The following is a 26,537-nucleotide window of genomic DNA, read 5'->3' as shown; positions in this document are numbered from 1 at the left end:
GTTGAAGTGAAGCCTCTTAAAACAGTTTGGATCTTCTTTACCATACCATTCAGGACTTCTTCCTTAAATATTAAACCATATCTTTTCCAATTTGGCTTTGGGCTTTTCCGTCCATTTGCATTTGCAATAAGGGCGCTCTTTATGGAGCATAAAAATCTTAACAGCTCCTAACCTGCCACTAACAGGGATCTTGATGGAGTGACCATGTGCTCCTGGTTTTATAGAGTAGAGAGGATTTACCATTTTTCCACAAGAGCGTCCGTCATTCCAGGTGTATGAGCCGCTGGAGAATTCGCTGCACGCACTGGACAGCGAAAGCTCGCTGCTGCTGCAGCTGCTGCGGGGGTACGCCGGCGGCGGCGCTGTCAGGCTCAGCTGGCTCAGACACTTCGCCTTTCCATTCAACTGAACATCCTTTTGAAATGGAGAAAAAAGATGGTGGTGTTATCAAGGGGATAAATTGCACAGCATGGATGGTGCTTGTGTTGTTGAAGTGGGAAAACTACATTTGCTTGTTTGTTTCTATGTTTTATTTTTTCCTGTCAAGCTTCTAACTTCTGCTTTCTTTGACTTTTTCCTGTGATTAAACATCAAGAGAATTTGCTGTCTAAGTTGTTAGGTAGTGTTGCATGCCTAATTGCTATCTCGCTGTTAATTTTGTGATGAAAGATATTCGAGACAGATTTGACAGACCAATCAAATATTGTAAACTTTCTTAAAATTGTAACTTTCTTCACTTTGCGCACTTAAAAATAAAATATCAATCAAATTCTCATGAGCAATCACCGCAGCACAGCAGATGTTAATCCAATTTGCATTTCGCTGCAGAAAAATGAGTTGGTACATGAATTCTTCTAAATGTTCAACAGTGCGGTTTTTCATGTATGTGTCCTGCTTAGCAGGACCCGTTGCTGGAGTATTGGTGCCTTTTGCACATTTCAAAAGCAAGCTGATTTATAATTCACACTGCAGCCATTATTATTTCATTTCCTTCACAGGGCACATTACAGTTGATCAGGTGGCATCCTCAGAGGCTAAAAGAATGGAGGGAACTTGTTTTCAGTCCTTAATGCATAATACATAAGATGAGTAATGTACCACGGTGTCCTATGGAGTCATTTTTACTGATGATGAGTCCCAATCGATGGATTTCTGGTAATATGACAAGGACTTATTCCTTTTAGTGCCAAGTGATACTACCAGCTCTTCCTGCTGAGGGCAGAGGAGGGGTCATGGCTTCAGACTATTCAGTTTGTATCCTAATATCTTGTAATGATTTCATGAAAAGGAGGAGAGCTGGGGTTGGGGGGGTTGGTTGTGATGCTCCAAAAAAAAAATTACGAAGTACGCAGCGTTTTTCCCATTAAGCTTACATTAGATGGAGAGTCGGCGTTCCTGGAAAGCAGGAAGGCCTTGCTCCTCTCCGGCTCCAGAAGCAGATCAGCCGCAGACAGATCCATGATCCGAGAGTGGAGCTTCTGAAAGGCAAAAGGAACATGAGGTGTCACGGTGAATTTTGACTTCAGGAAATTAAAACGAGGCTTACGCAACAACACAGCGGTAGGGAGACTTTTTTTTTTTGTATGTCCTCGTTTGAAAAATTTTTTAGCAACCAAAAAAAAAAAAAAAAAAAATTTAAAACATAAGAATGAAATAAAATCTTTCATATATTAAAATTTGTTGCACAGTCTGCATTACGGGCCGTTTCAGTGGCGCCTGCAGACCTCAGAATCACCGATCAAAGTCATTAATGTCACCGGCTGGGGGAAAAAAAATGTGAATAAGAAATAATTGCATCAGGGAGTCAGGGATTCCTTTGATTTTTTTTTTTTTTTATGCCAGTCTGCGTTCTCCTCTGGTGTTTAACCCTTCGACTTTAGAGGGGAGGATTCAGAGGCAAATACATTTCCATTTTTAATCTCAGGGCTTAATTACACTGGACTCCCTGTGTGGGAAGCGATTAACTCAAACTGGAACTAAACAAATGATCTTATTCTGCATTTCCTGCTGAAATACATAAGCTGCATAGATGCTGTGATATATTTTTCCGTCTTATTCTCTCCTGATAAAAAAGAAATGTATTTCTCATGCTGTGCACCTGCAAAGGAAAAAGACTCGAAAAGGAAATTGCATGGAATAAAAGTGAAAATCACCTTCAGCAAATTGAAAACCAACCGCATTAATTTTTCCATCAGTGTCTTTAAACATTTCCCGAAAAGCAACAGTTACATTCAGGTATATTACTTTTCAGGCTGCTGTAAAACTGTTTGCTGCCAGTTTGAATTGGCTTTTTTGTGTTGTGACAGACATCCTGTGAACACTTTGGTCGAAAGAAAACAGCTTCTTAATGATACCAGAATTTAACTGCTGCTTTTGTCCCTGAAGAACAAACAACCTGCACCCACATCGCCTGTGGCCAAAACACAGCCATCTCTCAAACTTTCAGCAAAACCTCCAAAAAACTATTCTTTTTTTATTTTTTATTGTTGTATATTTGTGTGAGTAAAAAGCTTTACAGAAACAGATCAGTGCCCATTTTCTGCTCTGAGAAAAAGATAATTCTTCACTATTTTTAGGATCAAAAAGCCCCCAGACTGTGAACCTCCACACGGGGCTCCTTACAGCACGGTTTGATTTTGGTTCAAAGAGAAGAGATGACTTCTCAGTTTGCCATTTGCAGCATTTTTCACCTCTCATAACAGAAAAGTCACTCATTAGAACATTTCTTCAGAATTAGCCTCCGTTCTCAGGTGGATCCGTATGATTGTGATTATTAGTATTTTATTTTTTTTAGTTTCACGAGTGTGGGCTCAAAGTGCCAGCTGGCTTCTCCTTCCACTTTTGAAGTCATGAAATTGAAATTTGTGCGGCTTTGATTCTCCATACTAGCGCGTCCCTGCTGTCCATGTGGGATGGGAGTGGCTGAGGTGTCACAGGAGGCTCTGATCTTATCGTAGGGTGCTGGATTTCACCTCCTCAGCATCCTCATCAAGGATTCAGTCAATAGTGTCATCGGGTCACGGGGGAAAATAGTTGAAGGAAGCGCTGGATGACAAGGGCGGGTGTGCACTCCTTGAACTTTTTCAGCCTCAAGCCCAAGATGAAAGACAAAAATGTCGAATCCGAAGTCACACTAATGCAGGCAGGAATGTAAAATCACGCGTTGGCCGTTTAGTAACGTTTACAGCTTGTCTGGAAGAATGACATTGGTCTGGGAGCGTGGAGGAAAAAGCAGAGGCGTCCTGTTTTTGTTTGATAGTGGTCAGATTTCAAGATGATGAAGAGAAGCAATCGGCATGCATGACTGTCACCTATGCAGCCTGATCTGCACGTCCTGGTCTCAGCAGCTGGAGTGGGGGGAGATGTATGGAGCTCCGTTCAGCATCTCAAAAGCTCCACTCTGCAAATGTTTGTCATTGAGTTCTTGAGAAGTGGCATCATTTGTTCCACTTTGAGCCGCCTCGGCAGAGAGAGCAGGCTGATGGTGGAGCAGCGCCGGGCGTTTAGCTGTGCAAACTGCAAAGCTGAATAAGCGCTAATGAGGTCACAGCACTCATGCTGAGTCCTTGGGGCCCCCAGGTACTCTCAGAAAAACGCGACATTTGAGCCAGCGATGGGCGACTCGGTTGCCATTTGGCTGCCATTTTAATAAGCAGCACGAGTGGACTGGACTGTGCAGCAGATATTTTCCCTCGCTGCTTTTAAAAAACAACCAAACCGTTTTAAAATGATTTTTCCTGAAATGAACACGGATAATTCTGCAGAACCAAGACGATGCAGCTTGGTGTCGTTACCATCAAATGCATTGTGGTTTTTTTATCAGAGAAACTCAAGAGGCCCGCGGGGGCGGGGCGTTTAATTACTGATAAGCTAAAGGTCCAGAGTGAGATGGGAAATAATAGACTGGTATTAGTGATGAAATCTGCCTCTCCTGCGGGCTCCAGAAGAAAGAATAAACCAAACTCAGCCTTCTCATATATAAAACAAACCCTTTATAAACCTTGATGCTATCGAGCGGAATGGATGATGGATGATGGGATGAATGTTTGACTGGATGGATGGTGAAGTGAAGGAATCCTGATTTACACAATCCTCCAATCCCCCATCATGTAGATAAATATAGCTTCTTTTTTTTATTTCAGACAGGCCTCCCACACATGACTTTAACGCTTGTGATGGACGCGCTGAACATCCTCAGCTGTGTGATAACATTATGATTAATTTTGACGCTGAATCATCAACTGATGGAGAAAATGTCACCGTCAAAAATCGAGCACGCAGGTAGATCTTCTTCCTGCAGCTGATTTCAGATGCGCCTGAATTCCATGTGATTAATTTCCTTTTGACCCGTCTCACACGTGCTGATATATAAGCTGAGTAAAGAAACACATTACAGTCTGAGCTGAATGACAAAAAGATACGACTGTCTGTTTCTGAGTGCCTTAATTCACATCTCCAGTTCGGCAGCAGCTCCCGATGCCTGCTGAAATCATCAATATCCTTCTCCAGGTTTATGATATTGCAGTTTTGCTCAACAATGTTCTGGTCTGTCCAATAATAATACAGGAAGTAGCTGGAGCTGACAAAAGGCTTTGTAACACACCCCGAGCCGTAATGTTTCTCTCATTCTTTCTTTTAAAATTCCATTTACTCCGTTTCTGCCTCCTCTTATTTGGCCTTTAGTTTTTCTTGGCTGCTATCTCATCTCTCTCCATTTTCACTTCACCCTGTCCTTCCCTGCTTATCTACCCTTGCTGGCCTTCTTTCTTTTCATCCCCATTCCTGCTATTTTTGGCCTCTGGATGGACTGACGGTGCGTTTCTTCTCTCTTTGTGGCAGCTTCCCATTTTCATCTTGCCAGAGAGGTGTCGTGTCGTGCAATTTGTGCACTTGTGTGACATTGTAGTTTCCACACTGACCCTATTGCTCTGCGCTGCTCAATCCCAGCTGGTGATATTTGGATTGCAGGAGAAAAACGTCTATTGGTTTCAATTGGTGTTTTTGAAGGGACCAGACACACAAAATGATCCTCTTTTCACCCACTTCAGATGAGAGAAAGGGGTTGGAGGAGATTCTAACCACAGTGATCACTGTGACGGTTACAGGAGAGAGGCCAAATGGCTGGCGGATGAAATCTTTTTTGTTTTGTCAGATGACAGGGTGGCAAGATGTCCCTTCCTTGCAGAAGATTACAGTTCCTGTGCTGCACATTTTCCTGGAGAATGAGCTTGATGCCCACCTCAGAGTTCTTAGTGCACGCACGAATCCTTGAAACCATAAAAATAACATTAAAATTAACAATATATAGCCTCACGTTGAACTGCGATAGCTGATAAATCAAACGAACTAGAAGGGATAGAAGCTTGAAGGCCCAGTTCTGCCTTTATCTCCGCTTCTGAACATACCGCAAGAACATTTTTAATAAGAACCCAGATGAAAAACAACTTCAAATGCAGGAGAGCGAGCTCTCGGTCTTGTGTACTGGAGGAGCTGCTGCTTCATTTGCAAGCAGACTGATTGCAGGTTTACAGCTCATATAGAAAAAAGAACAGGACACCATTTGTCAGACTCTTCAGCAATAATCAAGGTTTTATTTCTGCCCTCAAGACTCATTTGGACTAAATGTGAGTCTGCCTTCACCTGCTTTCATTCTATTTTTCTTCCACTGCTTGGCTAAACTGTGAGAGTCAGCTGAGCTGGATCCGAATGTGCACTTTACCTGGAGAAGCAGGTCTGAGGCGGGTTTGATCCTCTGCTGGAACAGAACGCTCAGCGCCCGGTTCTGCTGCTCCAGGTCGAAGACTCTGGTCCGGAGTTTCAGACATTCCTCTCTCAGATCCTGTTTCAGGAGGGAACACAAAGCGTGCCTGCATCAGACTTATTTAAACTTAATTTCTTGTGTTTGCAAATGTTTAAAAAATGACAGAGCGCAATTTATTAGTAAGGAAAGGCTGTTTTGAAAGGAGAAAAATGGTTTCCATGGAGATGGGAGACAAACCTTCTGCGTGAGAAGGGCCTGCACAACTTGATTGGCAACCTGAAACAGAGAGAGAAGGAGAGAAAATAAAGATCGGCTTCAATATGGCAGCTTAATTTGTTATATGAGAGCTACATAGATTGTCCTTTCAATGCCAACAGTGTGTTTACACTCAGGGCAAGCTTAACACAATCATGCAGCATACTCGATACACACAACGTCTCTCTCGGTGCTTAACTTTCACTTCATAATGGCGGTATTGACAGCATCAGGCTGAACAGGAGCGGAGGAGCGCCTGGCTTAAGTGCTGTTGTGCCTGAGCCTCGGTCTCAGACCGCAGCGCCGACGGAGAAGCGGCTCAGATTACTTCTCATTGATTGCTCATTAATAGCGTGTGAAGCCGCATCGGCTCTTCTGAGCACGCTCGCTCTGTTTTATTGAATGAGGAGAGATGGGAGTAAATGTGGCGAAATGAGCTCTGCTCCTGGAGCTGCGACTTTCAGATCTGCCTGCTGCAAAACAGCAGAGTGATCAAACAAAAACCGAGCTCTAATAGTCTGTGACATGGAGTCTGAACTCTCATAGACTGTGGGACTTTCATATGTGTAATTAGACCAAAAAGGAGCTTGCCCACACACTAACATTTAGACAGACAGCTGGCCCGCTATGAAAATAAATAAATAAATAAAAGCCTTCTGCTGCAGAGCAGAGCAGGATTTCCTCTGCTGTTGTGTGCAGTCATTAGAGGGACGTACACTGCTGCCGTTGTTAAAACAGCATCATTACGGAGCCTTCCCTCCACAAAAGTCGACCACACAGGAAAACAGTTGACAAGTAAACACATGAAAGCTGAGCCATCTTAGCGAGGGCAGGGAAGCATAAAAGAGAAGGGCTGAATTCACCCCAATCTGCTCCATGGAGGATGCCAGCTCCAACGTAACTTCCACCCGCCTCCCTCCCTTCCTCATTTCTTCAAGAGTCATTTCTGTCGTCTTCCTCAATCTTTCATCCCCCAGCTCTTCTCTGGAAGAGGAAGCCGGTGAGACTAATTGAGCAACTTGTCCTTGCTGGTCCTACTTCATTCAGACCTTCGCCCCCCCGCTGGGGTACAGCTGAGAGCGCCGTCAGCCTGGTGCCCTAAACAGCACCCATCAGGCTCTCATAAATAACCAGAGGTGTGCTATTGTTCCATAAACTGCTGCTTCAACAGCACCATTTCACAGCAGCTTCCAGTAAATTAACACTCAACACAACTCAAAACATTTTGACACTGTGTATGAGGCTTAAATCAGACCACAGGGAGCCACAGCTGGTGAGCTTAAGGCAGCTCAAACACTCTGGATTCTTTATTAAAGTGAAAGAAAATTATGAGACAGCCTTTTCCAAGTCATTTTTTAATATCGCCTCCCCCGAGCCAAAGTTCAAATTAGCGAGACAGACAGTGTGACTTCATTAAAACTTCAATATTCAGCTCCACGCCGCCGCGCCTTCTGTTCAGTCAATGTCAAAGGCTTGTTGAGCAACTTTGAATATATGAGTGAGTCGGGTCACACTCACCTCGTCCAGGCAGCGTTCGTACTGTTCCCTCTGGCTCTCGTTCTCCAAAGCCAAGGCTGAGTTCTCCTCCTGCAAACAACACACGGACACGGCCGGCGTCAATACGAGCACAAACCCCTAGCGGGACGACTTTGGTTACATTTAATGCAACACGGCAACGGTGATGGAGACAGAAGTAGCAATCAGGTGGGGCCGTGGAGACTTGGCTCACAAAGGTCATATGTCAACGTCGAGCCCTGATCGCTGAAAAATGTAACAGAGAGCCGCAGAGTAAAAGGTCAAGGGGATGGAAGTTATGATGCTGAACTTTGGGGCGGCAGCGAACCATTTGGAGTTTGGACCTATTAAGAATATCTCCTCCACCTAGCAGGAGGTGAGGTGGCGCTCTATTGATCTCTGGGAGTTTCCAATTAGTCAGGAGTGGGCGCCGTATTAGGAGCTGTCAGGCTCACCCTCTGCCCTTTAATACAAACCCTTCCCTCCACGGAGCCATGAGAAACATAATTATCAACCAAAACATCGCAATTATCCCGGACAGGAAGGAACCCGGACTAATTAAAGCCTGGAAGACGAAGATCTAATTATTAAACGCTTGTGCTCCGAATGTGTTGGTTTGTGGATGAAATTTCTATTTTTAGGAGAATAACTAAGTATGGCTTCAAATCATAAATTCTATAAAAACGAACGGGGATTCAGCTGGCTGCACACGTCAACAGGAGCCGTTCACTCCAGCTCAAGGATGAGATCAAGTGTTTGATAAATTGATGTTGATAGCTACAAGTTGCAACCGAAGGGCCGTTTTGTAAAGTCATGAATTACAGTATGTTGAAGCTTGAACGCTGATATAAGAATCACAATGTCACTGGACTGCAGGGAAACCACGGCACATACAGCGTATGGAAAGACGTGCATGTGGTCTTCAGGTTTGTGAGGTGGCGTGCTGTGGAGGGATTATTCCCGACAGCTTGTGTTCATGGGAAGTTAATCTCCCACGATGCATTGGCAAAAATCAGCCCATCTTCATTTTTGAAACTTTTCCCCCAGCCGTTACATTGTTAAGGTGTTTCTTAAAGGGGAAGTAACTTAAGTCTCCTTTCTTTACAGCTTTGCAAGTGAGTCCTGTTTTAACGTTATAAATTAATAATGACAAATTAGCCTCAGCGTTTAAACAGAGCAACTTAATGAGACAATACACAATAATTTGGTTTCCTCACAACACCACATGAAATATTTAAGTCCATTCTTCAACCTCCTGGAGAAAACAGGAAGCTTTTAATGTTCTAAATGCTCTACTTTCCTCAGCAAATATTTAATAAGCTTGGTGTTGAACTGATATCGTGCAGCGCTTTTTGTAAAAAAAAACAAAAAAACTAGGTCGCTGTGAGTGGAGTTTGGAGCCCATAATGAGTTAAAAGTGGCTCTAAATGCTCGAACTCCAGAGACACTGTCACTCTGAACATAGTTATCTCATCCCTTCTGAATATGGAGAGGTGCAGCTTTTAAAAAAAATCAGATTTTTGATTTAGGCTGCAGGAATATTCTACATCAAATAATGCAGAAACATGGATGGTGGTTATAAACGCTCCCCTGAGGACTCACAGGGGGATTTTGTCACCAGCAGGAATATTCATTCGGGCCCCCGGTTACAGACGGCACTGTGTGCCGGCCAACTCGGGTTGAGCTGGAGAAATAGGAGCCAGGCCGTTCCTACTTAGTGTCAGTAGAATTTATGCACCATGCCAGGCAGTGATGTATCGCCCCTGCTTTGTTTTTGCCGCCTCAGCCAGCGGTGCATCCATCACCTGCGTGGCAAAATGGAATAAAATGGCAGATAAGTTTTGATAAAGCCTTTTAAAACGTAATGTTTAGGTAATGTGCTCCATCAGGGACAGGTTAACCACACTTCCTGCCAGGCTGTGGAGATAACTTACAGCTGAGGAGCAACAGGCAATTATCTGCAATTCTGTAGTAATTAGGGTCTATTTTCTCTTCTTTCTGCTTCTTTTCCTTCTTTGTGTGGGTGAATTGAAAGCCTGTGATCGATATGAATTAACACAACTTTCATTTTTAAGCATTTCAGCTTTGCAGTCTTGTGAGATGAAGATGTGACTGAGCTTCTTCAAAGCTTAAACAATGTGCAGGATGAGACCGGAGGCCTAATATAATTAAGTCGACTCCTTTAATTGCCAGAGATCTGAGCGGCTGAGAGGCTACTCTGCAGTAGCTTAAAGACAGAGACAAAAAATAAAAACAATCGGCAGGGATGTGCGTTGCTGCTGGAGGCTCATCGCAGAGCGCAGCTGAAATCCCTGAGCGCAGAGCAAAACAAACCAAAGCTGGTGTGCAGCCGGAGGCCTCTGCGGCGACTCTCCCAGGATGACTCTCCTCTCCAAATGAAGAGGCCTGGAGAATTGATGAGCTGTCATGCTTTCAGACACAACTGAACAAGGACTCTGACAACTGGCAGACGGGCTAGTGCTCGAAGGATAGCCAGGGGTGTCTGGGAAAAAAGGCCTGGATGTACGGAAGAGGGAAGGAGGAAAGGAGGAAGGCAGGTAGACATAGAGGAAGTGGGGGGGGGGCGCTGACAGAGTTACCTCCAGGGCCTTGAGGCGCTCCAGGAGGAGCCTTGTTTTGTCTTTGTCTTCTTCTTCTTCTTCCTCTGCTTGCCTGACCCGAGGATCGGCGCTCGGCAGAAGCCCGCAGTCCGGCTCCACTTGAGTCGCTGGCAGGGAGCCGTTCTCTTCGGGGCTGTCATGCTGCTTCCGCACATCCTCGGAGAGTTTATCCTGACACAGACAATGAGACAAGGTTAGAGGGACGAACGGGGAGGGGGAGTAAATTTGGCAAGTAAAAAACCTGAGCAGATGGGAGGAAGGCCTTCCGAAGGAGGGGTTCGACAAACGTTTCCAGGCGAAATAAAAAGCGGGTAAGGAGCCGTGAAAGGCAGAAATCAGAGAGAAGGGGAGAAGATCAGATGGGCAGATGGGACAACATGGAGGCGTCTTCAACAACACAGCTCCAAAAACATCCCTCAGTCCCTAATCATGTTTCACTTGTTTTCCAAATCGTGGCAGTGACCTTGGGGGGCTCTCATCTCTATTGTGGCTTCCTGTTGTCTCATTCTCTGCCCTCTCTGCCTTTCTGTCTCTTCACCAGCTATTACTCTGCTGCTTTTACCCAGTTTTTTCTTTTTTGGCTCTCTCACATGTTTGATAATTAACTACTGGTAATAACTAGCTACTAATTAGCCTCATTCTGGCGGGTGCCGAAGTGCATAATGCAAAAACAGAATGAGCTCCCTGTTGCACTTGAGAGATTATTCTGCGTGGTGAATAAAAGGTCCTGGTATTCAAGCTGTTGCTACAAATAAAAGATTAGAGATGCAATAACCAAGTGGCAACCCATGTGACTGATGTTCATCCGATAAAATGCAGATTTATTCGGTCTATAGACTTTGTGGACTGAGTAGTTCTGGACTCTGGACTGTTGTTGTTGAGTAGAAGCCCCATGATGGGAACTCTTGACTGGCATCTAACCTACAGCAGCCGTTACCATCCTGCCCAGCTTCAATTTGTGCGCTGTTAGATGTCTTCAAAAAGCAGAAATGACAGTAAAGTGAGAGGAAAGGATGCTGATAATGGGCTTCCTTCACAACCTTTTCAGCAGCAGAATAAAGAATCTGTCCAGAGACACTTCTAAAATGTTGACTGTTTATAATGAAATAACATTTTTCATTTTTCTGAAAACAGGAAAATAATTTATTTGATGCTGACTTCTTTTTCAGAAACCAATTAAATCTTTCCAGTAATTACATGAAAATAACTAAAAAAGGATAAAAGAGGAAAGAATAATATTTTCCTTATTTTATGCCACATTGATTGTCTCGCGACCTTTTCAGGGGGGTCCCTAGCTTCAGGTCGGGAGCCAATGAGAGCCAACAATTCATCATGAAAATAACTGAGAGATAAATCAATGATGAAAAAGGCCATTAGTTGCAGCTCCAAATACATTAACTCCAAGTTTTAATTAAAACAACTGCAGTGTTGACCAGGGCAATTTCTCATCCTCTTAAATATCCATAAAATTCCAGAAATATTAAAGCCTGTCATGTCTTCCAGCTGGATGATGTTATTCACTTACGCTCCGTCTCTGATCGAGCCAGTTCGACTTTCGACGGAGCAACTGTTGCTTTCTTAGCGAAATGCCACAGAGGCATTTGGTTGTTCCTCTGTGATGTATTGCTCTGCAGGAGGGTTGCATCTTTCATTGCTGCCTGAGCTTTGAGAGCTGATTGTCAAACCTGCAGATACCCATGGTTAATGTGCAGGACCAAGTGGGGGTGAGCTGCACTGATGGATGGCTGCACTTCTGCTTTTATATACGTATCCAAATGCAGCTCCTCTCTCTGCAAACCAGTGCAGGAAATAGTGTCCTTCAGAGCTCTTTGTTTTCAGCTTGATCCAATCTCCTCTAAACATATATTAGGTTTTCAATCTTGCTTGATTCCATCAGGCCATTGTTTTGAAGCAATACTTTATAGTCACAGTTTTAAGTTTGTGGAGGATCTGAGAGAGGAGTGCTCATCAGAGGGCGTGAAAGGGCTCGGTAATAATCTCCACAGAGAGAGTCTGGAGCTGGAGAGGGGAGGGAACCTTGTCCCTCACGCTGCCCTTTCAAGTTATTGAGTCTGTCTGCTGAATGCACAGAATCCAGCGGCAGCAGAAGCACGTAGGAACGGATAGTGTTCAGACAGGCAGCAGCAGGGAGTTACATCACAACACTCCAGGTTTGCACTCCTTAATGCCGACATGTGTACAGGTGCATCTCAATTCATCAGAATATCATCAAAAAGTTCATTCATTTCACTGATTGAATTTGTGTGTTTATTTCTTTTAATTTTGATGATTATATATCAGAAAATGTGAATATTTGTGAAAAAGACACAAACTGTAATCAGCTAATTAATTCAAATAACCTGCAGAGGTTTCCTGAGCCTTTAAATGGTCTCAGTAAGTACACAATCAGACTGAGGACTGCTGACCTGACCCATCCAGAGGACGATCACTGACATCCTGAACATGGAGGCTGAGACACAAAAGACTTCTGTATCAGAGCACATTAATGGGAAGTTGAAGAAATGTGGTCGAAAAAGGTGCAGCAGCAGCTGTAAGTTTTGAATCACCAGAATGAAAAGAAAGACACTTTAAATGAACTGGACTACTGAAATAAGTGCACTTTTGGATGATATTCTAATTCAGACACACCTGTGATAATGACAGTGATGAACACGTACAGTCATTTATACAGACACTGATGAGAGACGAACATGCTGAGCTCCAAGCTGTGGAGCGTGACCCTGAAGGAGGCCGTGTGCTTTCTTTCTTTCTGCGGCTGCACTCGTTCCCAGCAGCTATTTCTCTTATGTAACATGGCCAGCCTCATCTCAGTCTGCCGTTATTCAACATCAGTAAACAAACAGACTGTAAATTCAGTTAGTTTTCAACCAGCTTCAAATTGGATATTTCCACAGAGGGCAGTTTAGAACTAATTATAGAGACGATTCTGAAATGATGAGTTCTTAAGTGCACGATACGTACTTTTCTTTCCATTGGAATGAGAACGGGACGTGTGGGACGTGCTGGTTTACCTTATAGGCCTTCATGATGTCCACTGTGTCCACAGCAGTCTGCTCCAGGACACCCTGATTCTGCAGCAGCGACCGCACCGTCTCTTCCATCCTGCAAGATGCATCACATTATGAGACTTTGCAGGCGTTTTTGGAGCATTTTAGATCATGCGGGTGCCGATGTGGTTATTTCTCTACAGCTTTGCCACTTCGACCAACAAGATGAGGGCAAAGTTTGTGGAAGGTTCACAAAGTCAGCTTTTGTCATGTCACCTTCACCATCCTCCTCCTCCTTCCATATCTGTGCCTTCTAATTCTGAATCACTCTCTCTTTAAATCCCTCCCTGAGAAGAGCTGGTATGAATAATTCTGGTTTAAAATGTCTGAAACGCTGGAGCAAAGTCAGAAAGAGACTCCGAGGTACCACCGTTAACATCTAAAATTGGATCTATTTTCAGGCGGTTTAGCTATTTTCTAAGATGTTTGTTGTCTGAAATTGATCATTGCATCCATCAATTGTGTTTTGTTTAGTTTTTTTTCTTTTTTCTGTACTTTCCCCAAGCGTGCACTCAAGAACACACACACAAATGGAAAATGAAAAGCGAACAGGGTGCCAGAGACACAAGATGGATGAGTGGTGTTTTTCTGGAAAGACACCCAACTTCTGCTCAGCTCACTATGTGGGGGACAGCATCCAAATGACTAGATTGAGTACCAGTTGTGCAAACATGGCTCTTAATAACTTATTGTGTGTGATTTCGTTGGCGTTTGCCTGCGCACATACGCGTGCGCGCCTGCTGATGCCTTGAATTAAGTACAATCACAGCAACAAATGCCGAGCGAGTGACCTTGACTTTCAAGACCTGGGTCTGCTCAAAACAATTTGCGTTTCTATTTTGTGCTGCTGATGCTGCGAGCTGCATGCAAAGCAGCAAAGAGTGCATGTGAAAATATCTCTGCCTATTTCCATCTGAATGAGACCTGCACGCCGGTCTTCATCCCTCCAGCTCCAGGATGAACTTTGACCTGACCTGGATTTGCTTTCGGATTGTTTTAAAAAAAAAAAAAGAAAAAAGGATACAACAGCATGAGATAAGTTATGTGGGATGATCTTGGTGCCAGCTGGGATCATGTAAATGGAAACGATGTGAGCAGCAGTGGGCTAACACGGTAATATTAATTCAGTAAATGTGTCTAAATTTAGCAGACATGCAGTGTCGCTGTTCCGTCTTTCAATTAAGAGAAATAACTGTCACCATTACACTGATGGAAACCAGGAAAGCATTTAGCAACAGTCACTCTCGTGTCTGCTCACTCATTATTGAGGCATTTCCAGCTTAGCTTAGCATAGAGACTGGAAGTAAAGGGAAACAGCTAGCCTGGCTGGGTGCAAAGGAAGCCCACTCTGCCTAATGCTCAGTGATGAACTCCTCATTTTTAATTATGTGTGGGGTACTTGGGAGGACTTTTCCTGTATATTCATAGCAAACTGGAGTCTCTCACACTGCCATGCAATGTCACACACTTTCCTGCTAGTTGTGTGGTGATTGGCGATGGCAGCGGGTGAGAAGGCAGAAGCACAGGCAGGCGGGACGGTGCAAGCCTCGCCATCTGTCCGGGTTGAGCCATAAAGCTGCCCATAATCAGGCCGCTAGCTGTTGAATGGGCGGCCGGGGGGGGGGGGTCAGGCAGGCGGGGAGGCCTGGTGGCAGATTGCTCCACTTCCTGCTTTAAATGCTGCCCTTAATCAGCACATCCTATAGACGGCTTTGTAGTTCGGAGACGCTGACACCGGGTCAAGGACGAGCTGACAGGAGCAATCAGTGTGGTGAGGGGCGCTTTTCTCAGACAGGCAGGTGACCACCTGCAGTTTGTGCATCACATAGATGAGAATATACATTAGATCTACAATCCTCAGAAACTCTGCTGCTTAATCTGCATCAAAAATATTCTTTCCACTGCCCAATGATAAAGATTTTAAAGAACCGTCTTCAGCTTTGAATCTAATCCTTGATCCAAAACAGATGGTGACTGTTCATTGGATGCATTTTTCTGAGTGGAAAATAATAGACAGTATCTGAAGTGAGCAGACATTTTAGGAAAGTCACAAACTGCTCTCCAGTTTGTTCATTTGGTCGACTGAAATTCAGCAGGGGGGGTAAAATATGTAAAAGTGAGAGCTTTAAAATGAAACCTGAAATGAGGAAATATCATCAGGCACGCCAACAGATTCTGATCCCGCATGCAGGGAAATAACCCGCTGAAGCAAACAGGGTTAAATCAAATCATTGATCAGCATTTGTTTTTGTAGCCGGTGTGGTTGTGCTTCCAGACGAACTTCCCAGCATGCTCTCTGTCACCTTGGTGACCTTGACATTACTAAGTGACAGGATGGTGAGAAACGCTTTGATGGCTGTTTTCCTTGAGTTGTGGCTGGAGGAGAAGGAGGGGGGTTCTGTGCTTCTGTTTTGAGGACTGTGGCATTCCTGCACACCTGAAAGACCCCCTTTGTGTTTCTAAACACAAACGGGGAGCCGCCTCGTCACATTTCAAAGCGTCCTGTCGCAGATGGCACAGGTGTGCGGCATCTCGCCGGACAGACAGAACACTATGAAACACTTTGAAGTTTAGTGGCGCTGAGGGACTACTATACTTAAAATGAAAAGAAAGTCTGGGTCCAACCGGATGGAAATTTATTCTATCTAAACAAATCATGAGCAGAAGGGAACCGATCATCTATATTCTGCATATGAAACTATATTTGCTGTGATCTCTCTTCTGCTTTTCATGGCCACCAGGAAGTCTTCAAGCTGATGTTCAATGGCAACAACAAAGTACTTCACCTGCTCCAAACATCACGATTCAAGCTGTGCTGTGAAGCCGCAACAAATAATTACTAATAATTTACCTCTCAGTACTGCTATGGCTATTTGTTTGTATAGTAAATCCTATTTTTAAATGTCCGGCAAACTTCCCAGTGAAACAACTGGCGCCATTCGTCATTACCATAAATTCAGCTGTCGGAACGCCATTTACATGTGAAAGCGTCTGCTGCTAAATGTGTATGATGGATGGAATAGAGCTCAGATGACAGAGCATCGCTTTACATAAAAAACAGCCTTGCTCAGTGCGAGTGTGATTAATCTCAAAGTGCTCATCAACAAGCAACTGAAAACAATCATTCAAGTAAGGAGAGAGGGAAGGACAGACAGAGTGTGTGTGTGTGTGTGTGTGTGTGTTCTGAAGGGCTGCATGTGGAGATGAAAGCAGATTCTGACTTTTCCTGACCCTCACGTCGCACGGGCTGAATTTTAAATTCTGCGTTCATCAGCAGTCCAGGAAATACAATTACAGGGCCAATCAATTTTCAGCCAGAGGTCCGATGATCCTCAGAAATCTTCTCTCCTTTTCTTCTTCAACATTTAGCTGTAAAAATAATATTTTGCTGCCTTCAGTGACAAGAAAGAACCCGACATCAGTTCCAAACTCACCCCATCTTGACTCTTTCTCCTTTTTTTCTGAAAAAGCCCAGAATGGCCGTGCAGACGTCTCTGAGCTCCATGTGCAGAGACGTCCGAGCGACCCAGACGCTCCAGCTGAAATGTGGGTCTCTAGGCTAAAATAGGCCACGCAGTCATCATGTAAGCCTGAGTGCTTTTCGCTCGATCGGCCGGCAGCCGTGTCGGGTCCGGTGGCCCGGTCACCCTGCCGGCCCCGACAGCAGCTCTTCTGCTCGCATTTTCTACTCGCCGGGTCTCTGGTGTGTCGTTATCCGACGTGCAAAGACAGTGTGATCTGGCAGCCGAAGCCTTTTCCATATGTCCCACGTTAAGCCTCCACTGGGAGGCACGCAGGCCATTAGTCTGGGATCAGACAGGAATCAGAGATGGGTTTGTAGAGGTGAAGCGCGACTAAAGACAAGGATCTCCCTGTTTTGTCAGCCAGTGTGTGTGTTAACGTGTGTGTCTTGTGTGAGTCTCCGCTGTTGATTAAGAGGCTTTGGCTTCACTAAAATCAACACTTTCCGAAGAGCGAACACGAGCGAACGGCGTGCCAGGACACTCAGTAATCAGAGAGATCTCAGATTCAGCTTGTTCTTAACGATTTTTAGATGCTCCTTTGTGTATTTTAGTCACAGATTTCCTGCCAGTGACCGCCTGCATCGTCACATGTTTCACAGCTCGGGTCGATCGGGATGCTTAAGAGGTTCTAGCAGCAACGCACCAGCAAATATACGTCTGTATTTTTCATAAAACATTTAAATTTGGCTTTTTGAACACACTCTTTTGCTTTTGCTTCAGTCACAGAAAACACTGAGAAATGAATAAAAAAAACGGACAAAGAAAAACTAGAAAGACAAACTGCTCCTCAAGACTGAAGCTGTAAACATCCAAATGTCTCTGTCTCTGCTCACACTCTCACTTCATCAGTGCTGACAGAGGCGAAGCTTGACTGAGACCCTTTAATCAGATTTGACCTGTGGACAATTAGAAAATCCCCTTGCTGCTGAAATGATAGGGAGAACAATCACCTGGTTGTGCGGCTGAATCGGGGCCAACGGGGGCCTTGGCGTGACCGCTGCATCGAGGCCTACAATCGCCTTATCGGACCTCGGTGAGCCTGAGGAAAACTGTCCGTTTGGGCCCAAAATTATTCCATTCTTTTTCTCAGACTCCTTTCCAGAAAATCACTTTTGTCCGCCCTACTGGGTTATTGCCTAGCTTAACCCCATGCTAAGCCACTGTTATCCTCTTAGAGCTGTTTTGCGGGAAACAAGCAAGGAGACCCTTTCTGAGACGTGACCTAAATGAGGGAGTGAGCCAAACTCCCTGGAACTTAACTGGACGCTTTTGGTGAGAGGTTGGGTCCGGTTCAGATCCTGGAGGACGGTTCAGGGCTGTAAAAGTCACGCGTGTTACAACGGGGTCGCATTACAAAGGTCCTGAGCCTCGCCACCTCTGACTCCCGCCACTGACCTTTGACCTTATCAACATAACACACATGCCAGGGAGGAAGGAATCAGGAGGAAAACATTTAGCACACCATGACAGTCATATTTCATCCCAATATTTGTCAACCAACTGTTTTTTTTACCTTTTCACCTTTTTAATACGCAAAACTTTTTAATTTCTAATTTCCAAGATTAGAAATGCATCAACACAGGAGGAACAAAAAAATCCATCAAATATTGATTCTCTCCACTAAAATCAAGTGCTTGCAGCTGTAAATGAAAAGGAACATACGGAGGGAACCAGATTTAGGTTCTTCCCCTCTCTCATCCCTCCAGCGCTCCCATTACATTTGGAAGGATTTAGGATTCCTGACGGCCGCCCCACATGTTCACCTCTGGCCAAAGGAAGCTGTTAGAAACGAGGAAACCATTGAGTCCTCAAGAGCATGTCAGCGGACTCTTCTCCACAATGTGTGTCCCACATGTGGGACAGAGACGGGGATGGGGACTGAGGAGTCATGATGACAGCGTGGAGTCCTCAGATAGGCCATCTGGGAGCAGCGAGGGTGTCAGTCATTTAGAAAACGGACATAAACGCAACTGTTTTGTACAAATAATAGATTTTAAACTGAAATCTGAAATTCTGATTCTGTTGTAAAAAGAAAAGGCCTGATTGTAAAGAAAAAACCAAACCGGGTAAAATGTTTCTGTAAACAAGAGACAAGAACGCCTAAAACTACTTCTGTACATGAAATATTCCCATAAAAGAAGGCATTAGAGGGACGGATCCCTTTGTGTGACCAGGATATCAAAACCTCAGGATAAATAGAGACAAGTCAGAGCTTGTTGATATGACGTGCACTTTTTGTTTCATGTGTTTTGTCCGTCGGTCCATAAACACTGAGACAACACTCAGCATCTGTGTTGTCTCATTTCTGTTTCTGTTTCGAGTGCTGCGGTAACTTTGGCTGGTCGACAGCACAATGTGCTATTTGTTTGGATGGTTTTTTTTGTTTTGTTTTGTTTTTTTGTTTTTTTTGTTTTTGTGGCTCGTATGACATTTAGCATTCCAGATGAACTTTTATAGAATGTGCTGCATTGTATATGTGTCAACCAGAGCAGCTGCCAGATGATCAAATCTATACTGCGAGCATGAGGTCAGTTTGAATTACATGCTGTTTGGCTGCAGGCTGCAATCTGTGAGCGCCGGCATCACAAGCCAGGGAGAGACCGTGAAGTGAGGACGGACGCCCTACTTCCGCAAAAGCTTGTAATCTGACCTCTTTCGGCACGCCTATAAACACGATAACCAGCATGTTTAATCTGCGGCTGTAGTTAACTGCAGGGTGGAGAGCATGTGTGTACAAGTGTTTGTGATTGTCTGACATAGTTACAAGCAAGTAACAGACACACAAACGCAGCATGGCGCTCCGTAAGTGAGAGTTCTGGGGGCTGATTGATGCCAAAGCGCTGAGATTTAATGCAGCTGATGGAGGAGAATAACCCACATTAAGACCAATCAGACTTAATTTTCTGCGAAAATTTGGATGTTAAAGAGAACCAATAAATCCAAATATGAGGTGCTCCCAAAATAGTCCAGACACCTATTATCTATTTAACAGTCCTCGTTCTCAGAGGCCGGAGTAAGGAAGCAACTTCAAAAGGCTGACCCCCCCTCCATCCCGTTAATGACCCCAGATGTGTCGTTTTGAACAGGGCCCTGATTCATGTGGCTAAATCCTGCAGCTGCCGGGAGGGGAGAGGTGGGGGGTGGGTGTTTCAAATCAGCCAAATTAAAACACTTGGGCCAGGTGTGGCCGGATGCTTGTATGATTACAAGAGAGGGCATCGATCTGCAAACAGAGCGGAATCACTCTGAGTGTATCGACCTTCGCCGGTCCAGCTGCAGCGCGGCGACGGCGGTAATGAGAGTAGCACACACATAAACAAGCGGCCGTGAAACTTTACTCTGCAGACTGTGGAGGGGGATCTCAACCTGAGCGTGACTGTCTAAACAACACATCCAGCCTTAAAAAGTGCTGCCATTCCAGCCTGTTTACATCATCAGGTTGTATGTATACGCACACGTCCTCATGTACACTGACTGCTGGCTGTTGTTGTTGGTCCAGCTCTAAGTCTCCCATATCCTGCCACGAAGACGGCCCTTCAAGACCGCAGTGATTCAAAGTCAAGTGGACCGGCTCGGCTGTAAACTCCCTGGTTTGGCCCACGAGCGCACGTTTGTTCTCAGTGACAAAGACTCTGATTCAAAACAGAAGCCAAAAGAAATTCACTCCCAGATTTCTTTTTAAAAACAGCTCGCCTCGAACGCCTTGGAAGAACAAAAGTGACAAAGACAGATAAGTAAGAGAATAAGCAAGTAGCACAAAGATACTGGAACTGAAGCTGTCTAAGTGTCTGTGAGCAGACTTTAGAGCAGCGAGCAACAAAGGGCCCCTCCTTCTCCCGCTCCAGAAGTGTCTAATCTCCACAACAGGCAGGATGAATGACTACAATAAACAAAACACAGTGGAGTTAAACCGAGCTCAGAGCTGGACACAGTCGGTCCAGTCTCCAGCTGCAGCTGCGCTCATTACCTGAAAACTCCCTCATCCTCAGAGCAGACGTTAAGATGGGGCCCCCAGCGGCCCCCGTGTTCCCATCCTGTCTGAGAGTGAGCACAGGAAGGGGACGTCCGAGATGTCCAAACACGCCCGCTGGATTGTACTTCTGTCCCTACGGCTCATTCATCCTTTTCTCTGAAGGACATCTCCCCTCTGCCGTTTGGCCCATGTGGAGCTCAGGGACGTCCAGGGTGGGCCGGGGCGCTGCCGGGCTGCGGGCTGGAGTCTCCCACTAATCCGTAGGAGTTTAATGACGGCAGGCCTCGCTAGTGGTGGTGAAGCCTTGGGGGGTTGACCCAAGTTAGGGAGGGGCTGGGCATGTGACCCACACAAGGCTACAAGCCCAACTGGTTGGGGGAGGGTGTGTGTGTGTGTACACCTATGTCTGGTCACTTGAGGAATGCAGACTTTTCAAAACACGAGCAAATTGAGGCTTTTTGATATTTTCGTTGGGTGAGAGCAGAAAAGAAAAGCTCACTGTTCCACTTTTGCCGATTCCTGCCTCACATTCAACCCTCGCCAAAATGTGTTAGAGTTACAGGGCGCACATACACAAACACACACACAAACAAAGGCTGTAAGAAGCTGAGAATCCCCAGAGTGCGTCTGGCTCCGGGAGAAACCGTCTGATCTTTCTTACTTGGTGTGGAAACGCCTGTTTGTTTGTGTGTGTGTGTGTGTGTGTGTGTGTGTGTGATAATGTAAAGTGCAACTCTAACAAGCATCTCATTACCTTTGTCTCATATTATCACACAACACCTCCTGTCTTCTGGTACAACAAAGCACAAAAGCATCCAGTTAGAAGTAAAAAAAAAAATTAAAAATGTAATTAAATGGAAACATTTAGCTAAATCTGAGTTGATCATACTTCTGGCACGAGTTTGGGAAATCCATTCAAAACACAAATTAACATTTTATTTGATATCTTAGAGGCTTTTATCATTCAAATTACCGGCCTCAACATTTCCATCTTTATGATTCCAAGCACAACTTCAATTAATTAGCAATACGCAAATCAATCGTTGCCTGAGGTCAAACAGATTCCAGTCTATTTAGAAGATTGGACGTCCACTTAGCATGATTTGCTGGTGTTATCTGGAAAGACACACTGATGAACTGAGCTTTCTATTCCCCTAATGTGCCACAAATAACAAGCCTAACTCAATCAGGAGATATGAACGAGGGGCTCGCCGGAGAAAAGCAGCAGAGGCAGGAATAATTGTCGACTGCCGGTCGAGGGCAAGTGTGCACGCTCCTGTGAAGTGGAGCACGTGTGGGTCCATGACTGGAAAAACAGCAGAGCAAGCAGCAGCGGAGGCCAGTCGGGGCAAAGGTTCAGGGGGAGACACTTGTTGACCGAGATATCGTTTCTTTTATTGGCTTGTGAGTCGCTAATTAAAGTGACCACACTGATGTCCCATCTGCCACCGGGGCACGGTGCCACCGATTACTGGCTGCCATGTAAGCATGTTAGGAACAGGTACGGGTAAACACACTACACACTCCACACACACACACACACACACGTTGGCAGCCTGCACTGCTACGCTCGCTCATTCAAATTCGGATAAACGTTCAGCAGCACTTACACAAAGATTAGGACTCTGACAGTGAGACTAAAATCCCATTTAGACGTTTGTGTGGAGGTGGAGGGAGACCTCCTCTGCTCGTGGAAGGCAGAGCTGCTGAACCTCGTCTTCCCTCCGGAGTCACAAAACCGCCGACGGTACGGTTCGGGGAAATTACAGCAATCCAGTATGATGTCAACGAGTGTTGCAGAGGACCTGAGCCAATGAGAACCATCCATCTGCACGACCTCTGCCTCAGCGACAAATTCATCTGTCTCTGCGGGGACCCATGCAGGACCCGATCAGGGATTAGCTTCATATATTTCCCTCCTAATAGAATTGCAGTACTTTCTCTTGCTCTGGCTGCAAGACGTTGACTCTCATGCTGCTCCTTCTCTGTCCACTAACCCCCCCCCCCCAAACGTCTGCCCCCGTTAGGAGGGCTGAGCCGCTCCACAAACAGCACCACTGTTTCCTGGCAATGTGCACGGAGAACATAACAGGTCTGCAGGTTGGTCAAACAGGGCGATACTACACCCCAAAGTAGGACAAAGACAGGTGTCGGGAAGAGAAGTGGTTCACACAGGATTCTGTACCAAACCAGGCTGAACGGAAAAGGATGAAAAACAAACATTAGTATTTCGTAGTATTATCTCTCTTTGTAATCCAGGCTGGGGAGGATTGGAGACACACTGGACAGGTCAAAAAGATCACATTAGGTGTGTTTCCGTCGCCCATGGAAATGTGCCATCGACATGCTGTAGGGGGTCACGTGACCCTGCAGACAGGATGGCGGCAGCGATCGAAATCAGTGTGCAAAACCTGCAAGCTGCAATTGTACTTTGTTGAAAATTGAATGTGTGGTGTGTACATCTGGAGGGAGAAGGTACAAAAGGCCCTCCTCGACCTAATCTCGGTCATAGCCATGTCTGTCCACCCGGTCCCCTTTGGACTACTTCCTTTGAGATGGTGCTAAACGGTGCGCCGCCAAACGACGTATCGAGTGAAGCCAAATTGCCTGAAAAAGCAATAATGGCGTTTGAGACCAAGGCTCGAGGACCATTGAGCAAGGCGCTGTGTTAAACCTCAGCTGTATCCAGTGGCTCTCCAGTGTAAACTACACAAATGTGATGCAGGTTGTTACTTTTGTGAAGCGGATGAGAGGGAACTGAAAATAAGTGAGAAACTCTGTTGAGCTTAATTCAGAGGCAACAAAGGAACATTTTAAATATGTGATAAATCTTTGGAAGGGCTCTTAAATATTTTATTCTTCCCCTGGCGGCGACTCTGCCCTCATCTGCACTACAACGCTGGGACCATTAAAATGTGGAGGATTTTCTCCACCAACTTAATGAGAAGATAAGCAGTCAATGTGAAATCCTCTCTTTTTCTGCACAAGTCAAGCACTGAATGCCTATCGCCTAATTATGGCATCAACTGGGCTCCAACTCTTGATTTGCTGTCACACCTCGGCAGCCATGAGTTAGAGGACGACTCCACAAAGTGGAGGTTAGAAAACGTATGACTGGAGCCTCGTTTGAGCGTCGTTATAACTTTTTTATCGCTGAGGTGAAAAAGCCAGCTCAGAGAGAAACAGAATCAGCAGGATTGGACCATTTTGACTCTGGTTAGTTGGTCAGTTTCTCTGTCTGGAAATTATGTGAATATGTAAAAAGATGCAATTCCATAAACAGATGAACAGAAAACGACAAGATGGTGGCACAAGCTGGGAGTAAGTTTACACTTCTTTGACTTCCCTCTGGGGAAAAAGTCATCGGTATCAAAGCGGTCAGATATCAGATATCCGAGCCTTTTACCTGGAGAATTGTTGCTGCAGTGAAACCATCTGCGCCCGTCCCAGCTCTGACTCCTCTGTCACTTCCCGGAGACGCTTCTCGCTCTCCAGTCGCAGGCGTCGCTCTTCCTCTAGCTCGTGGATCAGCTTTTCTCGCTGCGGGCACAGAAATAGCAGATTATCTACCGGGGTCAGGGGTCAACTCGTCTGCCGTGTTTATTTGAGTGTAAGTGGCTGAAGCGTCGACAGCTGGAGGGATGTCGTTTTGCTGCTGACCCTGACCTCTGCCTCTCCTTGGAGATGGTTAAGTGATAGACACTTTTGTATGCTTTTTGGTGAAAACTAATTTTGTGTGATGACATTTAAGATTCCAGATTGGCACGACATCCTGAAGTGTGTCGTGACAGAAAAACTCTTCCTAGATGTCAATGTCTCAATTTTGTGTACCATTTTTCCATCAACTCCTAATTTTCATGTGTGTTTATATTTGAGGCATCACGCTTCTTGCAGGAAATCGACAGACCTGAACAGCTCGTTGCTTTTTCTCTTCCTTACACACAAACCGTGTCCTCGCACACTTTGGTTATCTTTCCAGTGTTGTTGCTTGGCAACTTGGCAAAGAAAAGTAGTTTGTTTTTTTTTTAACAACTAAATGCAACCTCACTTCACTCAGCTATTGATAGACTTTGAATTTGGAAGCCAAAGCTCATCAGTAAGACGCAGGTGGTAGAACTAAGGAGGTTCAATTTCCTGTGCAGCTCAGATACAAAATTAAAGCTGAATAACTTAGAACGCCATCATGGAGGTGAAGCCGAGCCGTCGTTGCCCTTAAAGTCTTTCCACAGATAAGTGCTGATTTTTTTTCTCTGAAGCTCTGGTTGGAGGAGTTAACCTCTTCTCCTTCCTGAGGAACTTTCAAAGCCGGAGGGGTGTCAGGTCTCGGCCAGGTTTTATCTGTCCCCTTTTCAACAGATACAATTCAAAAACTTGTGCTCCTCTTTCAGTTTTTTAATTGGATTCTTCTCTTTCTGATGGTTTCAGCCATCTGCTCCCAAAAGAGAGAGCCATTGTCGCCTCAAACCCGACTTCAAAGACGAACACACTCACTGCTTTAAGGAGGGAACTCTGACATTGTGAGTTTCTTTCTTTTTTTGTGTCAAATTTGTGGTGCTTTGAGCAACCGCTACCAGCAAGACCGAAGATTTTAGCTGACGGAGCAAACTGGCGGGGATCTTTACATTAGTCTCACCCTCTCAAACACAAAACCCGGCATCATGGCTGCTGACAATTTATGACAAAGCAATTGTCTGCATTTTTGCAACCTGAGGTCGACGTGATCGATTATTATCGTGTCGCTACGTTGTCAGGAATAGCAGCTAATAATAGAAGACCGTAAAGTTAGAGCAGACTAAATGGACTGTTGGAAAAGCTTTCTTCTTCAACGTGCAGCTTTTGTGGACTAAGAGATTTGAATGTGAAGTGTGCTTCGTCTTATTTGTTTAGTTTAACACAGAGCAGATGTTTTCTTTCTCCAGAACAAAATGTAAGTCATTCTCTGGCAGTGAGCTGAGGGAGGGATTCTGCTGTCAACAATAAATATCATCTTTGATTTCAGAGACAGTCTGTGTCCGCTGCACAGGTTAATCCCTTTTTTCTCACTCTGCAGCTCAACTTTCAGTCTCACTGATTCTCACTGCAGATGATTGTCTTTTCAAGCATTATAGGGACATCTAGTGGCCCAAAAGGAGAATATATTGACTGCAGAATATCGGCTCCTTTTGATTGGGATACTACCAAAACATCCTCCGCCCGTGATTTATAATGAATCCAAACAACAGTGAGAACTTGAAGGCAGGCCTGTAAATCGCGTAGCATTTTCCTAAATTTCTATCTTAACTGTGTCCATACCGCGTTGACTGGAGCCAATAAACAACCACATTTCACTATATTGTTACTTGGCAGGAATTCTGTCACTAAAGCAGATTTTAAGTGGGTGAATCAGTCGGGAAGAGAGAATATTAAACCCAAGTAACCATTAAAACCAGTTCTGGTCCTCTCGGTGACCATAAATTCATGGCTACTATGCGGAGCAGCTCTTGACACAACAGGGAACTCCCCCCTGTCAGGAGTAATGGCCGCTGTAAATCCAGTTATACAGAAGCATAAAGTAGAACACCCTCCTGCCAAGAGCTGGGCCTATACATCTGGACACAAACCAACGCTTTTCTGGCCCTTTTTCAGGCTTTCCTCCAGGAAAATGGGTCAAGAGGTGCAGAGAAGGCAACCAACAAAAGGTTTTCATCATGTTGCAAGAACAATAGTGAATTTAAGGGCGTTCCCTGAAGCAGCGAGGATGGAAGATAGTTTTTAATAACACAAACATGGCATAAAGGCTCTGAAGAGGATGCTAATTACAAGCGTCTGGTAGTTTAGCTG

General features: G+C 45.0%; 1 protein-coding gene across 5 annotated transcripts in view; it reads right to left on the bottom strand.

The window, feature by feature from the left end:
- Window positions 1-26,537, bottom strand: part of LOC115053435 (nck-associated protein 5) — a 100,997-nt gene that overhangs the window by 18,275 nt on the left and 56,185 nt on the right. For 4 of the 5 annotated variants that reach the window (XM_029518142.1, XM_029518152.1, XM_029518169.1 and 1 more), the window contains 8 exons: window positions 24,124-24,257; window positions 13,185-13,275; window positions 10,132-10,323; window positions 7,535-7,603; window positions 5,999-6,037; window positions 5,720-5,839; window positions 1,374-1,478; window positions 241-414 (listed from right to left, as the gene is read on the bottom strand). In XM_029518142.1, the coding sequence (XP_029374002.1) occupies window positions 241-414; window positions 1,374-1,478; window positions 5,720-5,839; window positions 5,999-6,037; window positions 7,535-7,603; window positions 10,132-10,323; window positions 13,185-13,275; window positions 24,124-24,257 (924 nt within the window). The remainder of the gene's footprint in view (window positions 1-240; window positions 415-1,373; window positions 1,479-5,719; window positions 5,840-5,998; window positions 6,038-7,534; window positions 7,604-10,131; window positions 10,324-13,184; window positions 13,276-24,123; window positions 24,258-26,537) is intronic. The other variant, XM_029518160.1, reaches the window with a different exon arrangement.

This window comes from Echeneis naucrates, chromosome 2 (genome assembly GCF_900963305.1).
Source record: "Echeneis naucrates chromosome 2, fEcheNa1.1, whole genome shotgun sequence".
Taxonomy (NCBI): Eukaryota; Metazoa; Chordata; class Actinopteri; order Carangiformes; family Echeneidae; genus Echeneis; species Echeneis naucrates.
Note: the sequence above shows the minus strand (reverse complement) of the source record. Positions and strands in the feature narration are given on the sequence as shown.